Genomic DNA, 25,299 nt, shown 5'->3' with positions numbered 1-25,299 from the left:
ACCAGCCTGGGTAATTTAGTGAGACCTTGTCTCAAAATAAGATAAAATGAGCTAGGGATGCAGCTCAATGGTAGAGTGCCACTAGGTTTTATCTCTAGTATCTGCCCCAATTAAAAGAGAAAAAGAATGAGGTATTATTAGTACATGCTACAATGTGGATGAAACTTGAAAATATGCTAAATAAACTACACACAAAAGGCCACATGTTCTCCGATTCCATTTATATGTCTAGAATATGAAAAGACACAGGGACAGAAAGATTAGTAATTGCAAGGGCCTGGGAGAAAGGAAGAATGTGGAGTGACTGCTAATGGGTCACTTTCTTTTTGAGGGGAAGATAATGAAAATGTTCTGGCATTAGTTTTTTTTTTCTAAATTGAATTTTTTTAATATTTATTTTTTAGTTTTCGGCAGACACATCTTTGCATGTGGTGCTGAGGCTCGAACCCAGGCCGCATACATGCCAGCCGAGTATGCTACTTGAGCCACATCCCCAGCCCTTCTGGCATTAGTTGTGATGGTTGTACAACCTTGTGACTATACTAAAAACCAGTTACTCTACACTATTTTAAAGGGTGGTGGTGCTGAGGATTGAGTCTGTGGCCTCCCATATTCTAAGAATATGATTTACCACAGAGCTACCCAGCCCTCCTGTACATTTTTATTTTTTTAGTTCTGGGGATTGAACCCAGAGGTTTTACTACTGAGCTATATCCTCAGTCTCTTTTTTTTTTTTTTTTTAAGACAATATCCAAGTTGCTTAGGCCCTCACCAAGATATTAAGGCTGGCCTTGAACTTGTGATCCTCCTGCCTCAGCCTCCTGAATCGCTGGGATCACAGGCATGCACTACCACACCTGGTGCCAGACTGTACACTTTAAGGTGGCAAGGTTTACTGTATGAATTAGCAAAAAAATAAAATAAAAAATAAAAACAAAGTAGGCCGATATTTTATAATTTCCAAATATCTTTTTTTTTAGAGAGAGAATTTTTTTAATATTTATTTTTTTAGTTCTCGGTGGACACAACATCGTTGTTGGTATGTGGTGCTGAGGATCGAACCCAGGCTGCACGCATGCCAGGCGAGCGCGCTACCACCTGAGCCACATCCCCAGCCCTCCAAATATCTTAAATGAAAAAAGTGTGCATTCCTTGCTACTGTATTTATTTGATCCTGGGGATCGAACTCAGGATCTCTTAAATCACTGAGCTACACTCCCAGCCCCCCTACTTTTTATATATTTTAACTTGTTGACAATGGACCTTTATTTATTTGTACTGCTGAGAATTGAACCCAGTGCCTCACACATGTCAAGCAAGTGCTCTATCACTGAGCCACAACTGCAGCTCTTACTGTATTCTTTTTTAAAGAAGGGCTGGAGATGGGATTGTGGCTCAGTGGTACAGCACTTGCCTATCACGTGTGAGGCACAGGGTTAATCCTCAGCACCTCATATAAATACATAAAATAAAGGTCATCTACAACTACAAAAATATTGAAAAAGGGGTGGAGGGTCCTGGAGACATGGCTCAGTGGTAGATCACTTGCCTGGCATGTGTGCAGCCCTGGGTTCAATCCCTAGCATGGGAAGGGGGAAGTATATGCACATGCTTTATAGGCATAAAATCTCTGAATTCAGACACACAGGAAATTTCCTAAAGAGATGTGACCTGGGGGACCCAAGGATGGGTGGCTTGGGAGGGAAATCTACCTTCTAGTATATTGTTTTGTACCTTCTGAATTTTGTAAAGAGTACAAGTATTACTACTTCCAATGTTTAATTAAAAAAAAAAAGCAATATTCTGATGCTTTATTTTTTAATAAATCATCTGCATTTTCTTCTATAATAAGCATAAAGAATATTAACTCCTTTGGTCATATTTATTTTTTAGTAACTAAAGCATTAAATGACAATTTTTACTTTTAATATTATATTCATATTAGACATTGTTTAGCTTTCATGTGGAGAAAAAGAGACCCAGGCACAAACCTTTACATTATGCATCTGCTAGGCCTGCAACATGATTTTAATAATATTATTTAATAATAATTTTAATAATATGTAGACAATTTCTATGAAGTGGGTAGAAAGGTGTCAATAAGAGTGACTGTAAAGTGGCCAGTCAAGTGTTATGATCTTTGACCCACTGCTCAATCCATTTCAGGATCTGATTTATATTATCTTCTAGATCTTCTGGTTTATTGCTGGACAGTTGATGCACAATTTCTTCTTTGTAGGATGCTACGGCTTCTTCATAAAGAACTTGAAAAATCTCACACTGAATGTTATCTTTTAATTTCTTCTCACCATAACCCCTAGAAGGCAAAGAAAGGTTAAGCAAACTAAAGGAATTAACCATAGTTTTAAGAACATACCAGAAATTGGACACTTTTTTAATACATAAAAATATTTCTCACAGCCGCATGCCTGTAATCCGAGCTCAGGAGACTGAGGCAAGAGGACTGAGAGTTCAAAGCCAGCCTCAGCAAAAGCTGGGCGCTAGTCAACTCAGTGAGACTCTCCCCGACTCTAAATAAAATACAAAATAGGGTTAGGCATGTGGCTCAGTGGTGCCCTTGAGTTCAATCCCTGGGACCCCCCAACACCTCCCCCAAAAAATTTCTCTGCAATTTCTTCACCTAAGGAAAAGGACTAGTACCTGTAAATTTGATACTCTTTTGATATGAGGGCTAAAATAAGTATACTTGATGAGACCAACATTTTGGTTTGCAATTAAACAGATCAGTACCTACTGACCTCAAGTCAGACTCTCAAGTATGAGATAAATGACTATAACAATGGTCCTAGATTTCCAAAAGGATTAAGACAAAACTGATGACATATATAAAATGAAATATATTATAAATACCATATACTAATTGTATACTTGATCATACAAATATGTGTGGAATTTACCAATTCAAAAGGTATTGGACTGGGTGTGATGGTACACATTGTAATCCTAGTGACTAGGAGACTGAGGCAGTTCAAGGCCATCCTCAGCAATTTAGTGAGGCCCTAAGTCTCAAAATAAAAAATAAAAAGGGCTGGTGATGTAGTTCAGTGGTAAAGCACGACTGGGCTCAATCCTTGGTACCAAAAAACAAAACAAAACAAAGATACTGAAAAAATGAACTTATGTAACCTTTAGGTAAATATATAAATTAGCCAATTAAATAGCTAATTAAAAAATTCAAACCTGAATTAGTTAGCTATTATAACAATCAAAATTAAAGAGAGCTCCATAGAGATGTTAAAAAATTTGGAGGGGCTAGGGTTGTAGCTCAATGTGAGCACTTGCCTCGCATGTGTGAGGCACTGGGTTCCATCCTCAGCACCATATAAAAAATTAAATAAATAAAATAAAGATATTGTGTCAATCTATGACTAAAAAATATTTTTTAAATGTCTCTTTTTTTTATTTAAAGAGAGAGAGAGGAGAGAGAGAGAATTTTTTAATATTTATTTTTTAGTTTTCAGTGAACACAACGTCTTTGTTTGTATGTGGTGCTGAGGATCGAACCTGGGCTGCACACATGCCAGGCGAGCGCGCTACCGCTTGAGCCACATCCCCAGCCTTAAAAAAATATTTTGAAAAATTTTGGATATATGCAAATAATATCTGATAAAGGACTTATATTACATGTATAACATATAAACAACTTATAAGCACATGAAAAGATGCTCAACATTTTTAGCTATCAAGTATGTACAAACCAAAACCACAATGAACACTGTCATATTGGCAAGACTACAGTTTTAAAAAAAACCCAGATGTTGGTAAGAATATGTAGAAATTGTTGGAACCCTCATATATAACTAGGGTTAATATGAAATGGTTCAGAAACTTTGGAAAATAATCTGGTCATTCTTCAAAAGGTTAATTATAGAGTTACCATATTACCTATCAAGTCAATTCTTAGTTCTATATCTAGGAGAAATGAACACATAATGTTGACACAAAAAAATGTGCACAAACCAAGTGTTATGGTGCATCTATGTAATTCTAGTAACTAGGGAGGCCAAGGGAGGCCTTGGCAAGTTCAAGAACAGCATGGGCAATTTAGCAAGACCCTATCTCATGGCTGGAGATGTAGCTTAGTGGTAAAGTATTTCTGGGTTCAATTCCCAGGACCAGGGGAAAAAAAAAAGTACATAAATGTTCATAGCAATTATAATATTCAACTTAATTGTCCATCATTTGATCCACTGAAATATTAAAATATATTAGAATATCATTTGATAATAAAATGAAATACTGATACCTGCTACAGGCCCTTAAAAACATTATGCTAAACCACAAAAATATCATGTATGATTTCATTTATATGAAATGTCTAAAATTGGCAAATCATAGATGGAAACCAGATTATTGGCTTCTTAGGATTGAGGGGCTGGGAGGAAATAATGAATGACTGCTAATGGGTATGGGTTTATTTCTTTTTTTAGTTATAGATGGACACAATACCTTTATTTTATTTATTTTTATGTGGTGCACAATACTTTTATTCATTTATTTTTATGGTAGGCAAATGCTCAACCACTGAGCTACACCTGCAGCCCTGGGGTTTCTTTTTTTTGGTACCAGAGATTGAACTCAGGGGCACTTGAGCCACATTCCCAGTCCTATTTTGTCTTTTATTTAGAAACAGGGTCTCACTGAGTTACTTAGTGCCTTGCCCTTGCTGAGGCTGGCTTTGAATTTGTAATCCTCCTGTTTCAGCCTCCCAAGATGCTGGGATTACAGGTGTGCACCACTGCGCCTGGCTGTGGAATTTCTTTTTGAGGTGACAAAAATTTTCTAAGATTGGTTGTGGTAATAATTGCACAATTTCATAACATTAAAAATGAATCATATACTTTATTTTTTAGGTATTGGGGATTGAACCCAGGGGTGTTTTACCACTGAGCTACATCCCCAACTCTTCCCTGCCTCCCAGGATCTTCAAGGTTATATATTTAATGAGCATAAACATGGTAAATGAATACAGTTTGTATTTATAAATAACAGAACCCACCCTTTTTATTATTTTGAGGCAGGGTCTCATTAAGTTGGTTAGGGCTGTGCTAAATTGTGATTCTCAAATTTCTGGGATTAGAGGTGTGTGCCACCACACCCCATGATTCTTACACTTTAAATAAGTGAATTGTATGGTGTGTGAAATTATATTTCAAAGCTAGATTTTGTTTGCTGGTTTTTTTTTTTTTTTGGTGCTTGACTAAATTGATCTGGGGCATTTTAATCACTGGGCTACACCCCACTTTTTTTTTCTTTTTTTAAAGATAAGAGTCCAGGGTCCTGCTAAATTGTTGAAGCTGGTCTCAAACTTGTAATCCTCTTGCCTTGGTCTCCAGAGTAGCTGGGACTATAAGCAGGTGACATCATGCCTAGCACTATTAGGTTTTTTAAAAAAAGTTGATAAACTTTATAACTTTTTCAATTGTTAAAAAAACAAAAACATAGCTGGGGTTGTGGCTCAGTGGTAGAGCGCTTGCCTAGCATGTGTGAGGCACTGGGTTCGATCTCTGGCACCACGTACAAAATAAGCAAATAAAATAAAGGTATTGTGCCCACCTATAACAGTTTTTAATGAAAATGTTCAACGGTTTTAATTGAAAGATACACATGTATCATATGATCTCTATTACTTCTCAAAGAATTTTCTTTAAATTGTTTTTTTTTTGTGTGTGTGTGTGTGTATGTGTGTGTATGCTAGGGACTGAACCACATGCTGGGGGTATAGCTCAGTGGTAGTACATACTCTACCACTGAGCTATACCCCCAGTCCCAATACTCATGGTTTTTCACTGCTTTTAGAAAAAAGATGAAAGTTTAAGATCTAGCCTCAACAAACTTTCCCTATATATTTGCTATTGCAGTTCATTGAGCAAGTATTTTAACAAGCATTACATCCCAAATAATGGTCAGTCAGGGTTGACTGGAGTCAGTGAGAACTATAGATTCTGAACTTGACTTCAGGTAAAATTTTAGAGTTTTTGTTTGAGACCGCCCCGTAACTTCCTCTGGATTTCCATATGCCCACAGCTTGGCTGAAAAGATGGTAGATCCCAGCTATTCAGGAATCTAAGGCAGGAAGATGGCCAAGCTTGAAGCCAGCTCAGGCAACTTAGAGACACCCTGTCTCAAAACAAAATTTCTGAAAGGTAGCTCAGTAGCAAAGTGCTTGCCTACCATGTGCAAGGAACTGGGTTTGATCCCTAGTATCCACCCTCACACACAAAAATGGAAAAAAGATTTCTCTAAATATTCCTTTTTCTGGTTTAATCTGATGCTCTATTAGTGGAATTAACTCAAATATAAAGATTATGAAATGTTGATTTATGATGTTAGTGTTTCATAAACTCTCCCATTCCTGATGTGGAGATAATTTGAATGGCTAATGTTCAAGCAAAGAACATCATTGGCTTAGCTCTCTTCCTTGGAAGGATTGTATCAAGGAAAAAAAGCATGGTTAAGTGGGTTTCCCACATATTTTATTCAATCAAATTGTCAGCTAAGATATGTAATTTACTCAGAAATTACTTACCTGTCTTACAAATGTATCCATCTGTCTTAGATTCCAAATGACAGTACTACATAGATTTGGTGAGACCAAATAAAGTGGCCACATCTTCAAGTAAAAACTTTTTTCGTGATAATTTCTGCCAATTTCAGGAATTCAAATAAAAGTTTATATTATACTTTAAGAAGTATATGTTTCCTTTCTTACCTTGTTTCAAGTCTTTTGTACAATTCACTGTTATCTGTTCTCAACACAAAAACTATGTGAAACCAGCGTTCAGGGAAGAAATCACAACCATGGTAATCAACAATAGTTCCACCTTCTCTCATTTGGTTTTCTAACTCATCAACTACCTGTAAGATACGTTTAAAAAAAAGAGAGAGAGATAAACACTTCCTAAGAAAAATGAGAACAACTTTCCTTTTAAATTAAATAAGTGCATACTTGGAAAGTCATACTTACTCTATCTTCATCTAAAATGGGACAATCATACTCTTCATCATAGCCATTATATAACTGCCCTAAAAGAGATTTACATCAGCTTATTAAAAATTTCTCCCGCCACACTAGAGATTGAACTCAAGAGTGTATTACCAGTGAGCTACATCCCCAGTCCTTTTTTATTTTGAGACAGGGTCTCAAAAGTTGCCCAGACTGGCCTTGAATTTGCAGTCTTCCTGCCTCAACCTTCCCAGTCACTGGGATTACAGATGTGCACCATAGTGTCAAGTTTACCATGCAATAATCTGGAATAAATGCTAAGGTTCCTTCATATTTTAATTCCGTGGCTCTAAAAGGCTTCTGAACTCTTTAAAAATATATGCTATCTAAAATAGACATTTATACCAACATTAACTTTAGGAATTGAAGTCTTTATACTATAATGTGGAAATGCAAAATTTCTTAAACAATTTTAATGTATTTTAATGAAGAAGTATAGTCCAAACTTTTAAACATTCATTTCCAAAACCATTTGTCAAATACATGTACCAGTGACTAAAGAGATAATGAAGTATATAGTGAACGAAATAAGTAAAACATACTCCCCTCAAGTAGTTCACAATAAAATGGGAGAGAACAGACGAGTCACCTGGAAATCAAGCTAAAAGAGGAAAAACTTAAAGCTACTTCAAAACATTTCAGTTGAAAGCCAAATTTATAGTTGTCTGTACACAGGAACTTAATATAGTCAAGATCAAAAAGCTCGATTTAATTACTTAAAATTAGAAAATTAAATCAATTTATCAAATTTCAATGTTTACTTTAAAAATTGTTATATATATTATTTGTAGAAAACAATTGTGGGGCCAGTTTTAGGATAATTCTTACCTTAAAAGACCTTTCTAGATTTTTTTCTAATATAAATTTTTAGTTGTAGATGGACACAATATATTTTTATGTGGCGATGAGGATCAAATCCAGCGCTTCATACATGACAGGCAAGTGCTGCTGTACTACTGAGCTACAATTCCAGCAACTCTAGATTTTATTAAACTATAAAATCATGTTTTAACTATCATCCTAGAACTTACACTCTCAAGTAGAAGGTATTCTTTAATCATATTGGAATACTAGATTCTTTATTTTCCTGCTGCTGCCAATACCTCCTTTGGAAGCATATTTAACCCCATTTGCCTCAATTCAACAAGCTTATAACTAATTAGTTTCAGTTAGAAGTTAAATTTATAGTTTGGCTATTATGAACAATTAAGTTTTTTGTAAGGCATCTACTGGTAGAGAATTACATGTATAAAGACATGGATGTTAAAAATACCCAGTAGATTTGAGAATAGTAGTATATTGCGGGTACATTGAAGTGGAAATAAGAGAGTGGCTACAGGTAAGACTGAAGGCAAATTGTAGTGCTTGTAAGTATTATGTAAATAAAAAGTTTAAATCATGCCATTTTCTACTACCCAAGGAAATCAGTGAATAGTATAAAAGAGACACTGAAGAGATTTAATAGGAAATTCTAGGCACAGTACCAATGATGGTGGGGATGGGACAAGGGTACTCATAGATGTCTCAAGAGAAACTATCAGATTTAGAGACTAAGTAGATCTGTGTGGAAACAGCAATCAGGAGTGGACAATAAGAGCCAAGCACTTCAGAGCATGTGTTTTAAACATACTAACTTGAAGGTGTGTGCTTGGGAACTATCCAGATGGTTATGTCTAAGTAGTGTCTAGAAATTGGACTGTTTTCATTATAAATCTGAATTATCAATATAAGGGAGTTGCTAGTCCTAAATGAATGGGATTACCAGTGGGAGGGAGAGGAGAGGCCGATGGAGGAGTTAACTTTAAAAGCTTCTGGTAGTAGCAATAGGGAAGTTAGATTCAGAGGGAGTTAAGAGCAGGGATTTACCAACTTTTCAGTAAAGGGCAAGAGGCTTTGCAGGGCTTCTTTAGCTTGAGTCATACAAATAGAGCAGTAACTTGTCCACTCCTGAGTTAGAGATAAAAGATTATAAGCATTGGGCCTGAGGCTGTAGGTTGTACAACATGGATCTATAACCATATAACTTTGCCTAGACATAACCCTGGGATTAGGAATAGGCTATGTACACTGATTAAACCGATGGCAGGAAAATTAGATGCTTATATGACCAAAATAATTGCATATCAGAAAAGACAACAAGTAGGGAGGAATCAGAATGGGAGAACAAGAAAAACATTCTTAGCCATCTCTGCTGCTCCACAGGCTGAGGCAGGAGGACTGCTTGAGCCCAGTCTCTCAAGAACGAACTTGTCCCCTTTAAAAAAAAAAGACAAGGAATGTAGCTCAAGGGTAGAGTACTTGCCTAATACAAGCAAGGTACTGGGTTCAATTCCTGGTAAACACTCCCGCCCCAAGCATTTTTATAGTAACCCAGGTAGGATTCCCAGAAGTTTTAAGAAGCTTAATTCCCCAGTTAATTTTTCCTGCCATGGTTCCAAATGGAGTAAGGTTTCAAACAATAGAGCAATTCAACATTATTATGAGGGTGATAAGTTCTCACAATGTTTTTTTTAAGCCTTGTTTCTTGACAGCAGGGTCTCTCCATCTATATACAACAGATATTTTGAGCCTGGTAACTCTGCTATGATGTGGGAGACAGGGATATCAAGTGAACTGTAGGGTTTAGCAGAATACCAGGCCTCTACACACTGGAGGTTAAGTAGCAAACCCTCATCTTCCTTCCCCAAGTTGTGATAACCAATACCCTACAGTATCTTTAAAAATCCTAAAGGGAAAAACCACACCTCCCCTTAAGAATCAAAGCTTTATAGATGATTGCCTAGCTTTTCTTAACATATACCACCACTTTAAAAAGGTGGGGAGGGAGGCTGTAGGAATAGCTCAGTGGTAGAATGCTTTTCTAGCATACACAAAGGCCCTGGTTTGATTCTTGATGACATAAACGAAAAAATTAAAAACCAAAGTATGAAAGTGAGGGCAAGCTGGGCACACGTGTAATCCCAGCTACTCCAGACTAAGGAAAAAGGGCAAGCTGGGCACACGTGTAATCCCAGCTACTCCAGACTAAGGAAAAAGGATAGCCAAGTCTGAGGCCAGACTAAGCTATTTAGCAAAACCCAGTTTTAAAATAAAATAGGACTGGGTCTGTAGTTCAGTGGTAGAGCTGCCCTTGGGTTCAACCCCTATTACCACCAAAAATAAATTCTAAGTTTTAAAAATTATAATCTAGATACTAGACCTGAATGAAAAATGTGTATGTCATTGGCTTACAGTACCAAGAATATGACAAAGATTCTCAAAACTGAGTTGAGAAAAGGGGTAAGAAAAAAATTGAACTTCTTGAAAAATGGGGGGAGAAATTGGAAGATGCCAAGGGTCCTTAAGAAAAGGAAGGGGCTGGGGTTTTGGCTCAGTAGAGTGCTCGCCTACCACGTACAAGGCCCTGGGTTCAATCCTCAGCACCACATAAGAATATAGCTAAAAGGGTAAAGGATGGGGGGAGCCTGGAAATTGGGTAACTGAGGAACATAATAAATTCAAGCAAATAAGGACTGTGAGATTTGAAGCCAGCCTCAGCAACTTAGCAAGACTGTAGGCAACCTAATGAGACCCTGTCTCTAAATAAAAAACAAGAAGGGGACCAAGGGATGTGGTTCAGAGGTTAAGCACCCTTGGGTTCAATCTCCAGTACAAAAAAAATAAAGAAAAAAATCAGTCACTGTGAATAAAAATCCTGCCCAAGAGGTCTCTACAAAGGAATCACAGGAATACTTTAGCAATCTGAGATAACACATCTTATAAGGATGTCTTACACAACAGAGATTACAATTTAAACATCTGAAGACACTACAGGTGACACTTTGGTTGTAGTAACGAACAGACTAACTGGCTGTTGCAACCCTTATTCCTTATGCCAATGAGGGAGAAAATGCTTGCAAAAACACAACTGCCAATTGCCAAACAAATCAATTAACAACTTTATTTTTTACACATAAAGGCTGATGAAAAACCATTACTGGTCCTATTAAAGAAAATCCAACATTGCAATTAAGAATAAGAACTATTACTTACTCATTAAATACTACTTAAGTTTTCTAACACACAACTTGAAAACATCCAGCATGCTTCTTTAATTTTAGTACAATGGATTTAAGACCAAGTTTACAGGTTACATGCATCAAAGCCAGATTACAAATTATCATAGTCATCATCATCATCATCGTCATCATCATCATCATCGTCACGTTTTCTTTTCAATGCATTTGATGATTCATTGGCAGTATTTTGTGAGGATACCATATTAGTAGTAATAAGAATGTTTTTGGACCCAATTAATGATGGATTAATCAGAACATTCTGAACTGCTGATGTTGCAGGAATTGAGGCTTTTACAGCAGGGGACTGAGAAGTAGGCATTTGTACTGTAAACCTTTGCCCTGTTAGAGACATTGGAGTCCCTACCTTAGTTGAAACAGACATGGTTTGTGGGGTTGGTGTGCCTAGTGTGGGAGTACTTGGTCTGCTAGTAACTGAACCAACACTTAACCGTGGTACTGTTATTCTTCCTGCAGAAGTAGATGCTTTCTTTTGTAAAGACTTGAGCCTATAGTTTGGAGCTGTTAGGCAATATCTATCAGGAGGCAATCTAGGACCCGAATATGGCTTGATCAATGGCAAAGGGGTTTGATTTCTTTGCCTTGCAATATCTAATAAAAAATCTCTCGGGGGAGGAGAGGTAAAAGACTGGTCAGCTCGACACTGGATTGCCAATCGCACATCATCTGCATCAACAGTAGCTTTCTTAGCATGGCTGGAATAAATTTTAGCATCATCTAGAATTGTGGTCACATATCGGAAGGCAAATTCCAACATCTGATTTATAACTCTTGGCTCATATTCTGTAATCCCCATATCCTTCAGGATTTGTGCCATCATCTGTGCATCTTTCGGCATGCTCTTGGGAGAAGCCATCTTGCCAGACTCCATGATATCCGGTGATCAAACTTTAGATCATTTGAAAAAAATATGCACATTAGATCAAACCAAAATACTTTAGCAGCAACATTTTCTTTGAAAATGTTAAAAATTTAAAACTACACTCAAAATTTAAAACACGTTACATCATTTTAATGAAGCATACTTAAAAGTTTGCTTTACTTAAATGTACTGAGATCCTACTCTGTATAAACTGCAGAATACAAAAAGATGAAGACACAAATATGTGAGTGATAAAAGATTAGGGGAAAACAGGGTAAATTAAGTAAAAACATGCACCATTGTGGGAATATACATAGTCACACAGGCATGCAACTAAATACCAAAGGACAGTCACACTTTACTGGTGAATCCAAAATAATCTGTCCTTCCAGTGTGAGCAATATACTCACTATCATAATCATATGCTTAGCACAATCCAAATCTTTGTCTGCTCAACTCGAAACATTCTGCTTCATATTCAGATTTCATTTAAATCTAATCTTATATTCAGATTTCATCTAAATCCAATTATTACTGTTTACAGGATTGCTAGAAATTTTGTGGGAGGAAAGGGAAATAGTCAAATAGGGCATAGCTTTGAACACTTATGTGCATTCCCAACACGGCATAGATTTCTTAACAATAGTTTCCTTCTATTTTTTGTACACTCAACACCTAGTGGTACTAACACTTCACTGACTATAAAAAACAAAAAAACAACCCAAAAAACAAAACTAACACCAAAATATCCCTTACCTTCTTGAGCTAAATCACCCACATTAATGTATTTCAGTCCTGATCTTGATGCAAGTTCTTTGCCTAGTGTAGTTTTTCCAACCCCTGGAGTACCTGTAAGACAAGCCACAGAAAAATACTGTTCATGAAATACTAGACTTCAGCTGCCTTACGCCCAAAAAGTTCTTAATAAGTGATATTAAAATTTCCCTAATTAGCAATCCTATGTGAAGATACACCATGACCTAATTATAATTTCTCAGAGATGACCATATGTGAGACTCTCACTTGATGTATTTGCCATAGGTTTGAGTGATTCTTTTTTTGGTTTGTTTTTTTTTTTTGGAGAATTTTAATATTTATTTTTTAGTTTTCGGCAGACATAACATCTTTTTTTTATGTAGTGCTGAGGATCGAACCCGGGCCGCACACATGCCACGCGAGCGCGCTACCGCTTGAGCCACATCCCCAGCCCCGGTCTGAGTGATTCTTATACCAAAATTCTGCCTGCCACCAACATGGAGCTGCCCAGAATAAAACCAGTCAGCTCCAATACATTACCATTGTTATTTGCTTTAATAATAAAAATTGGAGTAAGAAATCATTCATGAAAAAATTTTAAGTGGTATGAAGGACGTCTCATTACCACTGAGGACTCCCTTTATTCTTCCCTAGAAAGAACCACTGTAAACCAATTTCTTACATTATCGTTGCAAAAGTCGTATACAGATATGTATTATACATTGCTCTTTATCTTCCCCTTCTCTATTGAATACAATTATAAGATAAGTGCATAATTTTCAGCTGCTCAGGTTTAATACCACTGAAATGATTAAATCTGAGCATTGTAATTAAAGGGATAAATCAAGTCTCCATATGCTTAAAGACAACATGATTGAACTCTGGCTCAACATATTTTCAATAAAATGCAAACCAAAATTTTTAAAAATATGGCTTAAAAAGCAATGACACTATGTCTGACCCATACAAACTAGACGTTGTAAAAATCTTCCCCTTAAGGAATTTTTTTTGGTACTAGGGATTGAACCCAGAGCCTTTAATCACTAAGCCACATACTCGGGCCCTTTTGTTTTACTTTGAGACAAAGTTTCACTATGCTGAGGCTGGCTTTGAACTGGGGAATCTTCCTGCCTCAGCTTCCCAAATCGCTGGAAATTACAGGGTTTGCGCCACCACATCCGGGACTTTTAAGGAATCTTAAAGGCTAAATATTCATTGAGTGTTTTTTTTTTTTTTTTTTGCGGCACTCAGAAACTGGCAAGACTCGTGTCCCATCAACAAGTTTACGAATTGTTAAATGATAAAACTTTATGATGGATGGGGTTGTAGCTCAGTGGTAAAGCGCTTGCCTAGCATTTCTGAGGTACTGGGTTCAGTTCTCAGCACCACATATAACAAAATAAAGGTCCATCCACAACTAAAATATATATATTAAAAAACTTTATTGCTTTATTTTCACAAAGATACTTCAACTTCTGTATGTTGCAATAACATACAACCATTAGATCTTTGACTATGGTCCTATTATCTGTTAGGACTTAATGAGTATTCTTAGAGTTAAATAATAAGCAAAGATATTGTTTAAAGTTACTACGCTGCATTTCAGTTCCCTTTACTGATAATATGCACCCCGAGAATACCGAGAAGAACCCCACACGCACACCTACACGAAAAACACCAGAGACGTTCAGGAGACACCATTTTTAACATTAAAAAAACAAAACAAAACTCTGATACTAACTCAACAAAACATAAACAGTAAATTAGTCACACCGCTCCACAAACATCTGAATTCATTTACCAAAATCGAATCTGAGGAGTGTTCGTTTCTCAGATACAAAGGAGAAAAGAGTCGACCCAGGAAGGCCTACGGAACAAGCCACCCACCATTAGTACATCTACGAAGGCCAGATACTCTTACATCACCTCAATAAAAACCCAGACCCCACCCTGCCAAAGAATCGACAATCCATTTCACAGAAAACAAACAAACAAAAACCACCAACCAAAAGCCAAAAAAACGGATTCGAAAAGACGAAGCGGCCCGCAAGACGGAGAGCCGAATCCGTCTACCTCTCTCCACCTCACCCAGGAGCGACTGGCCAACGGAATTAACGTTCCGCGTCCCCTCCCCCCCTCCCGCAACGGTCGCGAGGACCCGGTCCTCAGGCCCTAACGACCGCCACGCCACGCCACGAGGCCCTCAACTTGTCCGGTCTGGAACACTTGCAGTCCAGAGCAAAGGCCAACCTTGCCTGCCCCGCCGCCCAGCCCCTTCCCGGCAGCGCGCGCTAACCGGTGAGCAGAATGTTCGGTAACAACATAGTCCTCCACCGCGACCGCACAAGCGCCGAGGCTCACGCGCTCAGCGCACTAGAGAGAGGAGCCGGAAGCGGGAGGCAGCTGCAAGCGCCTGGAGCCTTGGGGTCCTCGAGGCCCCGCGCAGCGTTGTCGACTCACCTCCGCAACCCAGCCACTGACCATTATTTACCTGGTCTTTTATGATACGTTTCCATTGCATGATCGCATTCAGAGGCACAACTCCGGTCTGCATTTCGGGTCAGGCATTATCTTGGGTGCCTAAGTCACTTACTCCCCTGGTGGCCCCTCCCTTCGGGCTGCGTCGCAGAAGCGTCGGGCAGTCTGGAAGGTCCCCAGGAGGCGGGACCTCCAAAAGGCTGGGTGCTGAGCCGGGAAAGGAACTGGAGGCTACCCTTCAACCTGGAGCAGAGTCTGGGCTCCTCGGTTCCTTTCCGCCCAGGAGGGGATGCAGCTCCCGGAAAGTAAGACCGTCGCGGCTGCGGCTGTATTTCTTATATGTCCTAGAGACTCGAGGCCATCTCTGCCTTCACGCCTGCTCGGCCTCTCGTCGCTCCTCCTCCTGAACCGCCCATCCCATTTGGGGATTAGAAGGATGGGGGTGCCGAGCCCTGACCTGGAGCCGAACTTGCGAGTCCGGCTCGTCGCTGGTTGCTGAGTTTTCTGGGAGTGAATGTCCGATCGTTTTGCCCTCTATGTAGTGTGTGAGGTGGTGGTAGGTTTGCTAGAAGTAGTCTTGAAGGTCTCTTCTACCTGTGAAGTCTGTTTCAAAAACCTGACATCGTCAGGGACAGTTACTTGCTTTTTAAAGGAGGTGATTGTCATCTTTTTTTTCAAAGAGGAGACTCCTGACCTTAAAAAGTCCGCGTCGTCTATTTCGACCTGCCAACTGTGTTTACAAGTAATTTTTTTTTCATCAACATAATTTTTTGAAACTTTACAATCTAATCGGGAACTGTTTAGGTGTGCGAGGTGAACAATTTATTTTCTGGTATGTGGAAGTATTTTACTTTATAGTTTGTGTGTGCCTCCAAACCACAAAATAGTTAAGCACATCTTCGAATGTACGGGTTTGTAGGCTTAAAAATTTCCTAGCTAATTACTTAATTCACTAGTTCATAGAAGCATTAAGGAATTAGGAAAGTTGAAAAACACCAAGAAATTCTATAATTACATGTTCAAATAATGAAGACAGTAGTAGAAATTATTTGCAGTAGGATTTAAATTAGTTGTCCAAACTGAGTGATAGCCTGAATTCATTGTATTTTCTTTTTTTGAAATTTGGAAATGAACTGATTTGAAGTGGAAAAAACTGCAATTTTCAGCATAAAATTGCTCAAATAGGATTGTCTTATTTTTCTTTATGACAAAAGTAGGTGCACAAATATGTGGTTTTCTGTTTAATACGTCACTGAGTTCACATGAAAAGTTTTATAACAGCACAAATAGTTATTTGATACAGTCACAGTCATTAAATTTGAAACTTATTTTAGCATTTTGATCTTATACATTTACTACATTATCTCTCACTAGTTGTTGGTCTTAAAGGTTATTATGTTGATTATATCAGTATAAAATGACTATTATAAGTCTGTATTTACAGTTCTTTTTTGATTTGAGGTGTTTTTCTCCCCTGCCCAGGTGAATTATACTTTAATGCACTACAGGTTGTATACTACGGATGGAAACTATTAAAGTTTATAATGTCAAAAACTTTTCTTAGACCAAAGGTATCTTCCACAAAGGTATGAAACACTAAAATAGCCATATAAAAATTGCCTAAAAAGAATTACAAATTTTTTATATGTTCTTAATGATTTAACATTGCTATAAAATAATGGTGCCCAATGTTTATTGTAGTTAGTGATCTAAATAGTCATAAGTTGTGAAACTGTACACTACAACCACAAACTTAATTTTGAAAAAGTTTTTAGAATCCCAGTCACAAGAAAAAGGCTGAAAACTTTTTGGGGAAAGAGCATAAGTGGGAAAGATAAAGGAGTGGTATTGGTGTTACCACTTTAACCACAGGCTCTGCCTCATGTGGTTCTGTATGTCAGTTCTCAGCAAAATTGTTTGGGTGTGAATGGGGGTCAGACAATATCATGTTCAATCAAGGTAGCAATTGGTGGCTCTAATTTTTTTCTGATCTTCAATAAATGAGGCTGTGTCCCCCCCCTCCCCCACTCCAGTTGATGGGAGTCCACCTTGTGTAAAAAATAAAACTTTAAAATATGAAGAATAAATCAGAATTGCTATAAAAGGTTTTGTTATAACAAAGAATTGTTTTCATATTCTTTTAAATATAGTGGAAAGGCAAAAATGATACTATCAGAGATAGTCTTTTGACTAGGAGGAAATATGTTGGGTTACTGTGATTTAATTTTTTTTTCCAGTGGTCTTTCTTCTTTACCCACTGCTGTTAATATTCCTAACCCTCTGTTTTCAAAGAAGAGTGAAGTGTAGGGGATGTAGCTCAGTGGTAGAGGGGTTGCCTAGCATGAGTGAGTCCCTGGGTCTATTCCCAGCACCATCAAAAAAAAAAGACCAAAGAGCGACCTAGCATTCATAAAACACTCTTAAGCACCAAATTGCTTCCCCTGAGCCTACTTTTACTCTAGCTTCTGGTTCTTTTTCTTCTAGAGAGTAGCATTATCTAGTAGACATCTCAAATTATAGCTATATCAGTAAAACCTTTTTAATGTTCCAGAATACTTTTAGGTTAAAACTTTTTATTTTTTTAAAATATATTTTAGTTGTTGATGGACCTTTATTTTATTTATTAATTTATATGTGGCGCTGAGAATCGAACCCAGTGCCTCACACATGCTAGGCAAGCGCTCTACCACTGAGCCACAACCTCAGCCCTAGGTTAAAATTTTTTAATTCGGCATCTTTATATGCACTTAATAAGGATTTTAAGGTCAGTCTGATAACATATACCTGTAATCCCAGTGACTTGGGAGGCTGAGGCAAGAGAATCACAAGTTCTAGGCCAGCCTCAGCAATTTGGCAAGAACCTAAGCAATGTAGCAAGATCCTGTCTCAAATTTAAAAATAAAAGGCTTGGGATGTGAATCAATGTTTAAGCACCCCTGGGTTCAATCCTTGGTATTTAAAAAAAAAAAAAAAAAGATTTTAAAGAAAAGGAAATTATGGAGAGAAATCAGAGAGGTCAGCAGTTTTTATAAACAAGAAGAACATGAAATAGAATTTACTGATTTTCCTGCTCTATTATTCTAGAACTCTTTTTTAAAAATTTTTTTTAGTTGTCAATAGATATTTGTTTTATTTATTCATATGTGGTGCTGAGACTCGAATCCAGTGCCTGACACGTGCTAGGCAAGCTCTCTGCCACTGAACCACAACCTCAGCCCCCCAGTATTTTTTTCTTCATGGGTATTTCTATTACAGATCTCATCTTCCTTGGAAAGCCTGTCTCACTTTAAAAAATTTTAGTGGCTTCATGCACTGAATAAAAATAGTGCTGTTATAATTGTAAATGTTAGTATTAGAATCTTCACCTTTGTCTTTTTTTAAATTTTAATATTTATTTGTAGCTGGACACATACCTTGATTTTATTTATTTATTTTTGAGGCACTGAGGATCAAACCCAGGGCCTTGCATGTTGTAGGTGAACGCCCTACCACTGAGCCACAACCCCAGCCCTATTTTTGTAGTCTTAAGGTTGATATGTATTATTTGGATTATGAAATGGTTCTTAGTTTTTTAATATATTAATCTGTCAGGCAGAAGTGTTATTCTTCTTACTGATATGTCTAGTTAAAATAATATTAATTATTTTGTTCTGCTTTTTTTAATAGGTCATTTTAGTATTTATGTTTCAGTCATCCAAGAGTTAAGAAAAATCATTCTTTATCCTGGAAAGATTAAAATTTATATATGATGTTTTATTTCTATTAATTGTCTATTAATGTAACAGCAAGTTTTATGTAAAAATAATTTGTGAGATTTTTATTTTTTAATTTATGAATCTTTTCTTTTTACAGTAGTTCAATTATATAGGGAATAGATTGAAAAATGTAATAATGGTTAACATAGGGTTTTGTTTTTTTTTTTTTTTTCAGGTAATAGACTGGGTAGACCCAGCATTTGATGATTTTTCAGAGAATACAGTTGTCTCTACTGCAACACCTTTAGGTGTGAATAACTCAAGTCATAGAAGAAAATATGTGCCTCCTGCATTAGAAAGTAGCAGATTTCCAGCTAGAAAAAGAGGAAAGCTATCTTCCTCAGAACAGATTTTTGGTCTAGAAAACTCAAAAGAATATCTTTCTGAAAATGAACCATGGGTGGATAAATATAAGCCAGAAACTCAGGTACTAAATAGCATACAAAGATGTCTACATAATTTAATTTCAGGGTGGATGGGAAGGAGAGGAATGTCCATTTTCAAATTTTTAGTTATAAGAAACTAAGTGAAGTAAGGAGAAAAAACCAAATTTCTAGATTATTTTTAATGTTCTAAGGCATTTTATCAGCAGTAATACTCTTGTCTATTCCCTACCTTAAATGTATTTCTGGATTTTCAAAAGTTTTATAATTGCAGACTTATCCAAAATTATACAGTGATAGCAGTATAAGGATAGTTTTTTTCTAGAATAATCTAAAAATTCAAGTATAGTCCAAAAGACTCTATTCCAATATAGCATGTTAATGTTTTACTTTTTTTTTTTTTCACTAAAAATGATTAGGTTAATAGATTCTATTCCAATATAGCATGTTAATGTTTTACATTTTTTTTTCACTAAAAATGTTTAGGTTAATAGGTGCTGATATACCAAAAAATCAATGAGTTAGAAAAAATTTTTTAACTGAAATTTTTATCTTAGCATGAGCTTGCTGTGCATAAAAAGAAAATTGAAGAAGTTGAAACCTGGTTAAAAGCTGAAGTGTTGGAAAGACAATCAAAACAGGTAATTAAATAAGAAATGTGTTTTAAAATATTTTAACATTAAAACTGAGGCAGGAGGATCACAAATTCATGGCCAGCCTTGGCAACAGCAAAATCCTATCTCAAAATGAGAAATAAAGAAGGACTGGGAGTGTAGCTCAGTACTAAAGCTCCCCTGGGTTCAGTCCTCCCCTCCACCAAGCTGAAAAGGAGGGGAAGGGAATTAACATCAAATGTTTCTCTGACTTAACAATATGTCGCAAAAAATTAATCTTTCCTGGTGTTGTGGTGATGCCTGTAGTCCAAGAGACTTGGGAGGCTGAGGCAGAGGATTGCAAGTTTCAGGTCAGCCTCAGCAACTTAGTGAGTACCTAAGCAACTTAGTGAGATTCTGTCTCAAAAAAGGATTAGAGAAGTGCCTCAGTGATTAAGCAACCATTGGTTCAATCCTGGTACCAAAAGCAAAACAAAAACAAAAAGCAAAAGAAGTTAGTCTTTTATGATAATTTTATTTAGGTAAAATCAGACAACCTCCAATAGAAAGTTTCCTGACTTAGGAAATAAAGGTCCTAAGACTCAGATACTTGGAGTTTCCCCCTTGATTTGTATCACCTTTTCCTTCTGTCCTATCATCAGCAATAAGGCACAGTAAGCTGATTGGGGTTCTAGTATCTTTAGCATAACAGGTTGTCTCACTAAAGTTGCAGGCAAGGTCTGGGGATGTGGCTGAAGCCATAGTGTGCTCGCCTGGCATGCCTGTGGCCCGGGTTCAATCCTCAGCACCACATACAAACAAAGATGTTGTGTCCACTGAAAACTAAAAAATAAATATTAAAATTCTCTCTCTCTTTAAAAAAAAAATATATATATATATAACTTAAAAAAAAAGTTACAGGCAAATTACATACTAATCTTCATCCTAAATATAGCCTAAAACTGTCTTATTCATTTTAGATTGATAGTTTTCGTTTCACTTCCTATTTCTAAAATTATGCTCAGCCCTGGCAAAGTAAAATATTCTCTCCTTCTCTCAGTCTCTTTTTAAACCTTGTGACTCTTCAGACAAAGAAAAATAGAAGTACTCATATATCCATAATATACCCACCATTTTCTCGTGTAAGCATTTTATAGTAAATTATGAATATTATGACATTCAATCAGACTTATAGATACTTCAGTATGCTTCTCTTTAGAAATTTACTAATTAATTATACGTATTATTATTGTGTTTAACAAAATTAACTGTAATGTCCTAATGTTATCTAATAATAAGTTCATATTCATATTCATTTGTTCCATAAATTCATTTTACCAGTTTGTTTCAACTAGGATCTAATCAAGGACCACACATTGTGTTTGATTATTATATCCCTTAGGTTTATTTTATTTTATTTTTTGGATTTATCTTCTCTTTTTCTCTAAGACATTGACTTAATTGAAGACACCCAGCGTCGTGCAAGTGGTACATACCTGTAATTCAGCTTCTCAGGAAGTGAGGTAGAAGATTATAAGGCTGAGGCCAGCCTCAGCAACTTAGCAAGACTTTGCCTCAAAAAGAAAAATAAAAATGGCTGGGGATGTAGCTCAGTAAAGTGCCCTTAGGTTCAATTTCCAGTATTGCAAAATAAAAAAAAAGAGAGAGCGAGAATGAGGCCTGTATGCTAATGGAGGCCTCACATTCTGATTTTGTCAGGTTGTTTCCTTCTGATGATGGTGAACTTTTCTGTCCTGTGTCTACATTTCCTGTAACCTAAAATTTTTTTGTTTTTGTTTTTTGGTACTGGGGCACTTAACCACTGAGTCACTTCCCCAGCCCTTTTTATATTTCTAATTTAGAGACAGGGTCTTGCTAAGTTGCTTAGAACCTCACACAGTTGCTGACGATGACTTTGAACTCATGATTATCTTAACCTCAGCCTCCCAAATCCCTGGGATTACAGGAGTGTGTTCCTGCACCTGGTTTAGCATCTATTTTTGATCCTTACCTGAATCACTTATTTAATTAGGGTTTTGAATGGTTGTTTTCTAATAATTCTGTTATTTCTGGAATTAATAATAGGCATTTTTCTTTTTTGTTAATTAGCAAGCATTTTTCTTTGAAAGAAAACTTTGCTGTTACTAGCTAGGACTAGTTACTTTGAAATACAGTTTCAACTGAAAAAGCAAGATGAATTCTTGATCTTTTCCTTGAATTTTTTTTTTTTTTTTTTTTTTTTTTTTTTGGTACCAGGGATTGAACTCAGGGGCACTCAACCACTGAGCCACATCCCCAGCCCTATTTTGTATTTTATTTATTTGTAATATTTTTGTAGGTGTTGATGGACCTTTTTTTATTTATATGCAGTGCTGAAAATCGAACCCAGTGCCTCACACATAGAAGGCATGTACTCTGCCACTGAGCCACAACCCCAGCCCTTGTATTTATTTATTTAGAGTTACTGAGTTGTTCAAAGCCTTGCTTTTGCTTTGGCTGGCTTTGAACTCATGATCCTACTGCCTTAGCCTCCTGAGCCGCTGGGATTACATGCCTGCACCACTGTACCTGGCTCCTCTAATTTTTTAGTAGGCTTTATTTTTTTTTAGAGCAATTTTAGATTCATAGCAAAATTGAACAGAAGATAAGAGATTTTTCAAATATTCTTTGCCCCCAAATGTGTATAACCGCACATCTCCACCAGATTGGTACCTTTGTTAATATTGATGAACTTGCATTAATGTGTCACTGACAGCCAAAGTCCGTTGTTTGCATTAGGGTTTCCTTTAAATTTTCAACTTTGAGATGAAGGAGTGGTATTTTAGATGCTTTGATGAGAACAGATTCTTCTTTCTTGAGTCAGGCTCCTTTCTGTCTGGCATGTGGCTCTAACTGTATGGTTTAGGGTAAGATAATGGATTTGAAGAGATAGTGGAATGCGATGGACATCATTACCCTAAGTACATCACACCATATGTCTGACTGCACATATGGTGTGACCCTACATCATGTACAATCAGAGAAATGAAAAGTTGTCCTGCAATTGTGTACAATTAATCAAAATGCATTCTGCTGTCATATATACCTAATTGAAATAAATAAATAAAATTTAAAAAACCTAAATAAAGAAAAAGATAATGTATTTGAGGTGGATTTTCAGTGTCAGCCTTTGATATCTCAGAAATCTCACTCATCTCTCTTAGTACAGATTCTTAGGTAGTTACTCTGACTTATCTCTTATATCAAAGGTTTGTCTTATTGATTTGTTTTTAATCTGTACCCAAGCTAGTAGTTTATATTTTATATTGTCCACAATGTTTTCTCACTTAGTAATATTCTTTTAGTATAAACGTTATCATGTCTTGAGTCTAGGAAGGTGTTACTATTATGCTACCATTTGGACAAACTTAGGTGTATACATATAGAAGTATTGGGGGAAGTATTCCTACCAGTTCTAAAATCTCCCCCACCAATATGTTGGATTTTAACCAATCATATACTTTTTATTTTACAAATGTTTCAATGATTTAGTAATTAAAAGACATTTAAAAAAAAAAAGTTGGGGAGCTGCACATGCACATTTGAGGCCATGCTCAGCAGGTTAGCAAGACAGTTTCAGAATAAAAAATAAGTGGACACAGTGATGCATACCTGTAGTCTCCACAGCTCGGAAGCTGAGGCAGGAAGGAACCCAAATCTGGGTTCAAACAAAACCAAGCAACTTATCGAATCCCTATCTCAAAATAAAAAGGTTGGGGATGCAGCTCAGTGGTAAAAGCACCTGGCTTTGAACTTTTGATCTTCCTTCCTCATCCTCCCAAGTAATTAGGATTACTGACATACGTCACCACACCAGCTATTACAGTGTTTTAATAAAGATGAGCTGGGCATGTTGGTGCTTACCTGTAAGCCCACTGACTGAGAAGGCTGAGGCAGGAGGATGGAAAGTTCCAAGCCAGTCTCAGTAATGTAGCAAGGCCCTAAGCAATGTAGCCGGATCTTGTCTCAAAATAAAAAGGGCAAGGGATATGGCTCAGTGGTTAAGCACCCCTGGGTTCAATCCTCAGTAACAGAAGAGATGACCTTCTAGTTATATTACTGTCAAAAAAACATCTGTCACGTGGCTCTAACTACTGTGCTATAAAACAGACACTTAGCTGTCATACATGAAAAACAAGTTTATCTTCAAATGTATGGGCTTCCTTTTTTTTTTTTTTAACTGATTTGCTTGACAGTATAGTAATTTCTCATTATTTGAAGTAGTCAGAAGTTCATTCATTAGAATACTAAACTCCCGTTCCTAAGAAAATTTCAGAATTGGGTGGCTGTAAACTTTTGGTCACATTTTTGTCAACATATCAGTTTTATATGCCTTATTTAATTTATATTTCTGTTTGATTAACACTGAATTCTCATGGCCAGTAACCGTATAACTCATGTACTGCCATATTTAAAAGTGGGACTGGCTGTCTTCTAGATTCAAGTACACAGACCCTTACCTACACCGGATAATAAAGGTAAACGGATGAGCAAGTATTACAACCCATCATTGCAGATAGGAAATCTTTCCCCTCATACATTTTTAGCTTTAACCTTGTAATTAAATTTACTGTATAAAGCCGGGTGCTGTTGTACACCTAAAATACTAGTGACTAGGGAAACTAGGGCAGGATTCCAAGTTCAAGATCAGCCTCAATAGTTTAGCAAGGTCTTAAGCAGCTTAGCAAGACCCTGTTTCAAAATAAAAAATAAAAAGGTCTGGGGCTGTAGCTCAGTGGTAAAGTGCCCATGGATTCAATCTCTAGTACCAAAAAGTAGATAAATTTTACTGTTTGAGTTAATGATATTAAGACCCACAAACTCTATATCTGGTAAATATGTTTGTTGTTGTTGTTGTTGTTTGGTTTGAACCCAGAGATGTTTTACACTGAACTGTATCCCCAATTCCCCCTCCACTTTTTAAGGGGGGGGCAGTCTCTAAATTGCTGAAGCTGGTCTCAAACTTGCCTCATCCTCCCAAGTTGCTATGATTATAGGTGTGCACTATGATGCCCTGCTAATATGCATTTTAATATACATTTTTTAAAAGAAACTAATATCCAAAATCTCTCAAAAAAGAATGTTTTGCTTTTATAATATTATGTTCTGTTGCAAATTTATGTATTAAGATTGGTTTTTATGAGTTCAGGAACCTCTAAAAGTCATTGTTTCAGGCTTTACTGCCTTATTTTAGCAAAAGTTTGGTAGTTTTAATTTGGCTACAGAACAGTCCATGAGAAGAATGTAATTTAAGAATTGAGGTATTATCAGAAAAGGGGTTTGTTATTTAGGAATTAACATTCTCTAATTTTATGTAAAACTTGTTTAAC

At 36.8% G+C, this 25,299-nt stretch overlaps 3 protein-coding genes across 7 annotated transcripts in view; 1 reads left to right on the top strand and 2 right to left on the bottom strand.

Annotated features, from left to right (window-relative positions):
- Positions 1–1,810: 1,810 nt before the first annotated feature.
- On the bottom strand, positions 1,811–15,124 carry Ak6 (adenylate kinase 6). The gene is made up of 5 exons (NM_001286241.1): positions 15,018–15,124; positions 12,722–12,814; positions 6,989–7,047; positions 6,734–6,879; positions 1,811–2,317 (listed from the first exon to the last, which is right to left on the bottom strand). Exons 1-5 carry the CDS (start codon positions 15,043–15,045, stop codon positions 2,125–2,127), a joined length of 519 nt encoding a protein of 172 aa, NP_001273170.1. The 5' UTR covers positions 15,046–15,124; the 3' UTR covers positions 1,811–2,124.
- Positions 10,946–15,124, bottom strand: Taf9 (TATA-box binding protein associated factor 9). Its single transcript, NM_001286240.1, has 3 exons — positions 15,018–15,124; positions 12,722–12,814; positions 10,946–11,991 (listed from the first exon to the last, which is right to left on the bottom strand). The coding sequence occupies exon 3, from the start codon at positions 11,972–11,974 to the stop codon at positions 11,177–11,179; it is 798 nt and encodes a 265-aa protein (NP_001273169.1). The 5' UTR covers positions 11,975–11,991; positions 12,722–12,814; positions 15,018–15,124; the 3' UTR covers positions 10,946–11,176.
- Positions 15,125–15,240: 116 nt separating this feature from the next.
- Positions 15,241–25,299, top strand: part of Rad17 (RAD17 checkpoint clamp loader component) — a 35,804-nt gene continuing 25,745 nt past the window's right edge. The window contains exons 1-4 of one of the 5 annotated variants that reach the window (XM_005319528.5): positions 15,372–15,504; positions 16,682–16,785; positions 19,130–19,381; positions 19,895–19,978. In XM_005319528.5, the coding sequence (XP_005319585.1) occupies positions 15,489–15,504; positions 16,682–16,785; positions 19,130–19,381; positions 19,895–19,978 (456 nt within the window). In that variant the 5' untranslated portion in view covers positions 15,372–15,488. Of the gene's footprint in view, positions 15,505–15,655; positions 16,032–16,681; positions 16,786–19,129; positions 19,382–19,894; positions 19,979–25,299 lie in introns of those variants that run through there. The other 4 variants (XM_021722466.3, XM_078015486.1, XM_040273583.2 and 1 more) reach the window with 4 other exon arrangements.

Source organism: Ictidomys tridecemlineatus, chromosome 1, assembly GCF_052094955.1.
Source record: "Ictidomys tridecemlineatus isolate mIctTri1 chromosome 1, mIctTri1.hap1, whole genome shotgun sequence".
NCBI classification, from domain to species: domain Eukaryota; kingdom Metazoa; phylum Chordata; class Mammalia; order Rodentia; family Sciuridae; genus Ictidomys; species Ictidomys tridecemlineatus.
The sequence above is the reverse complement of the archived record's forward strand: the minus strand, read 5'-3'. Positions and strand labels throughout refer to the sequence as shown.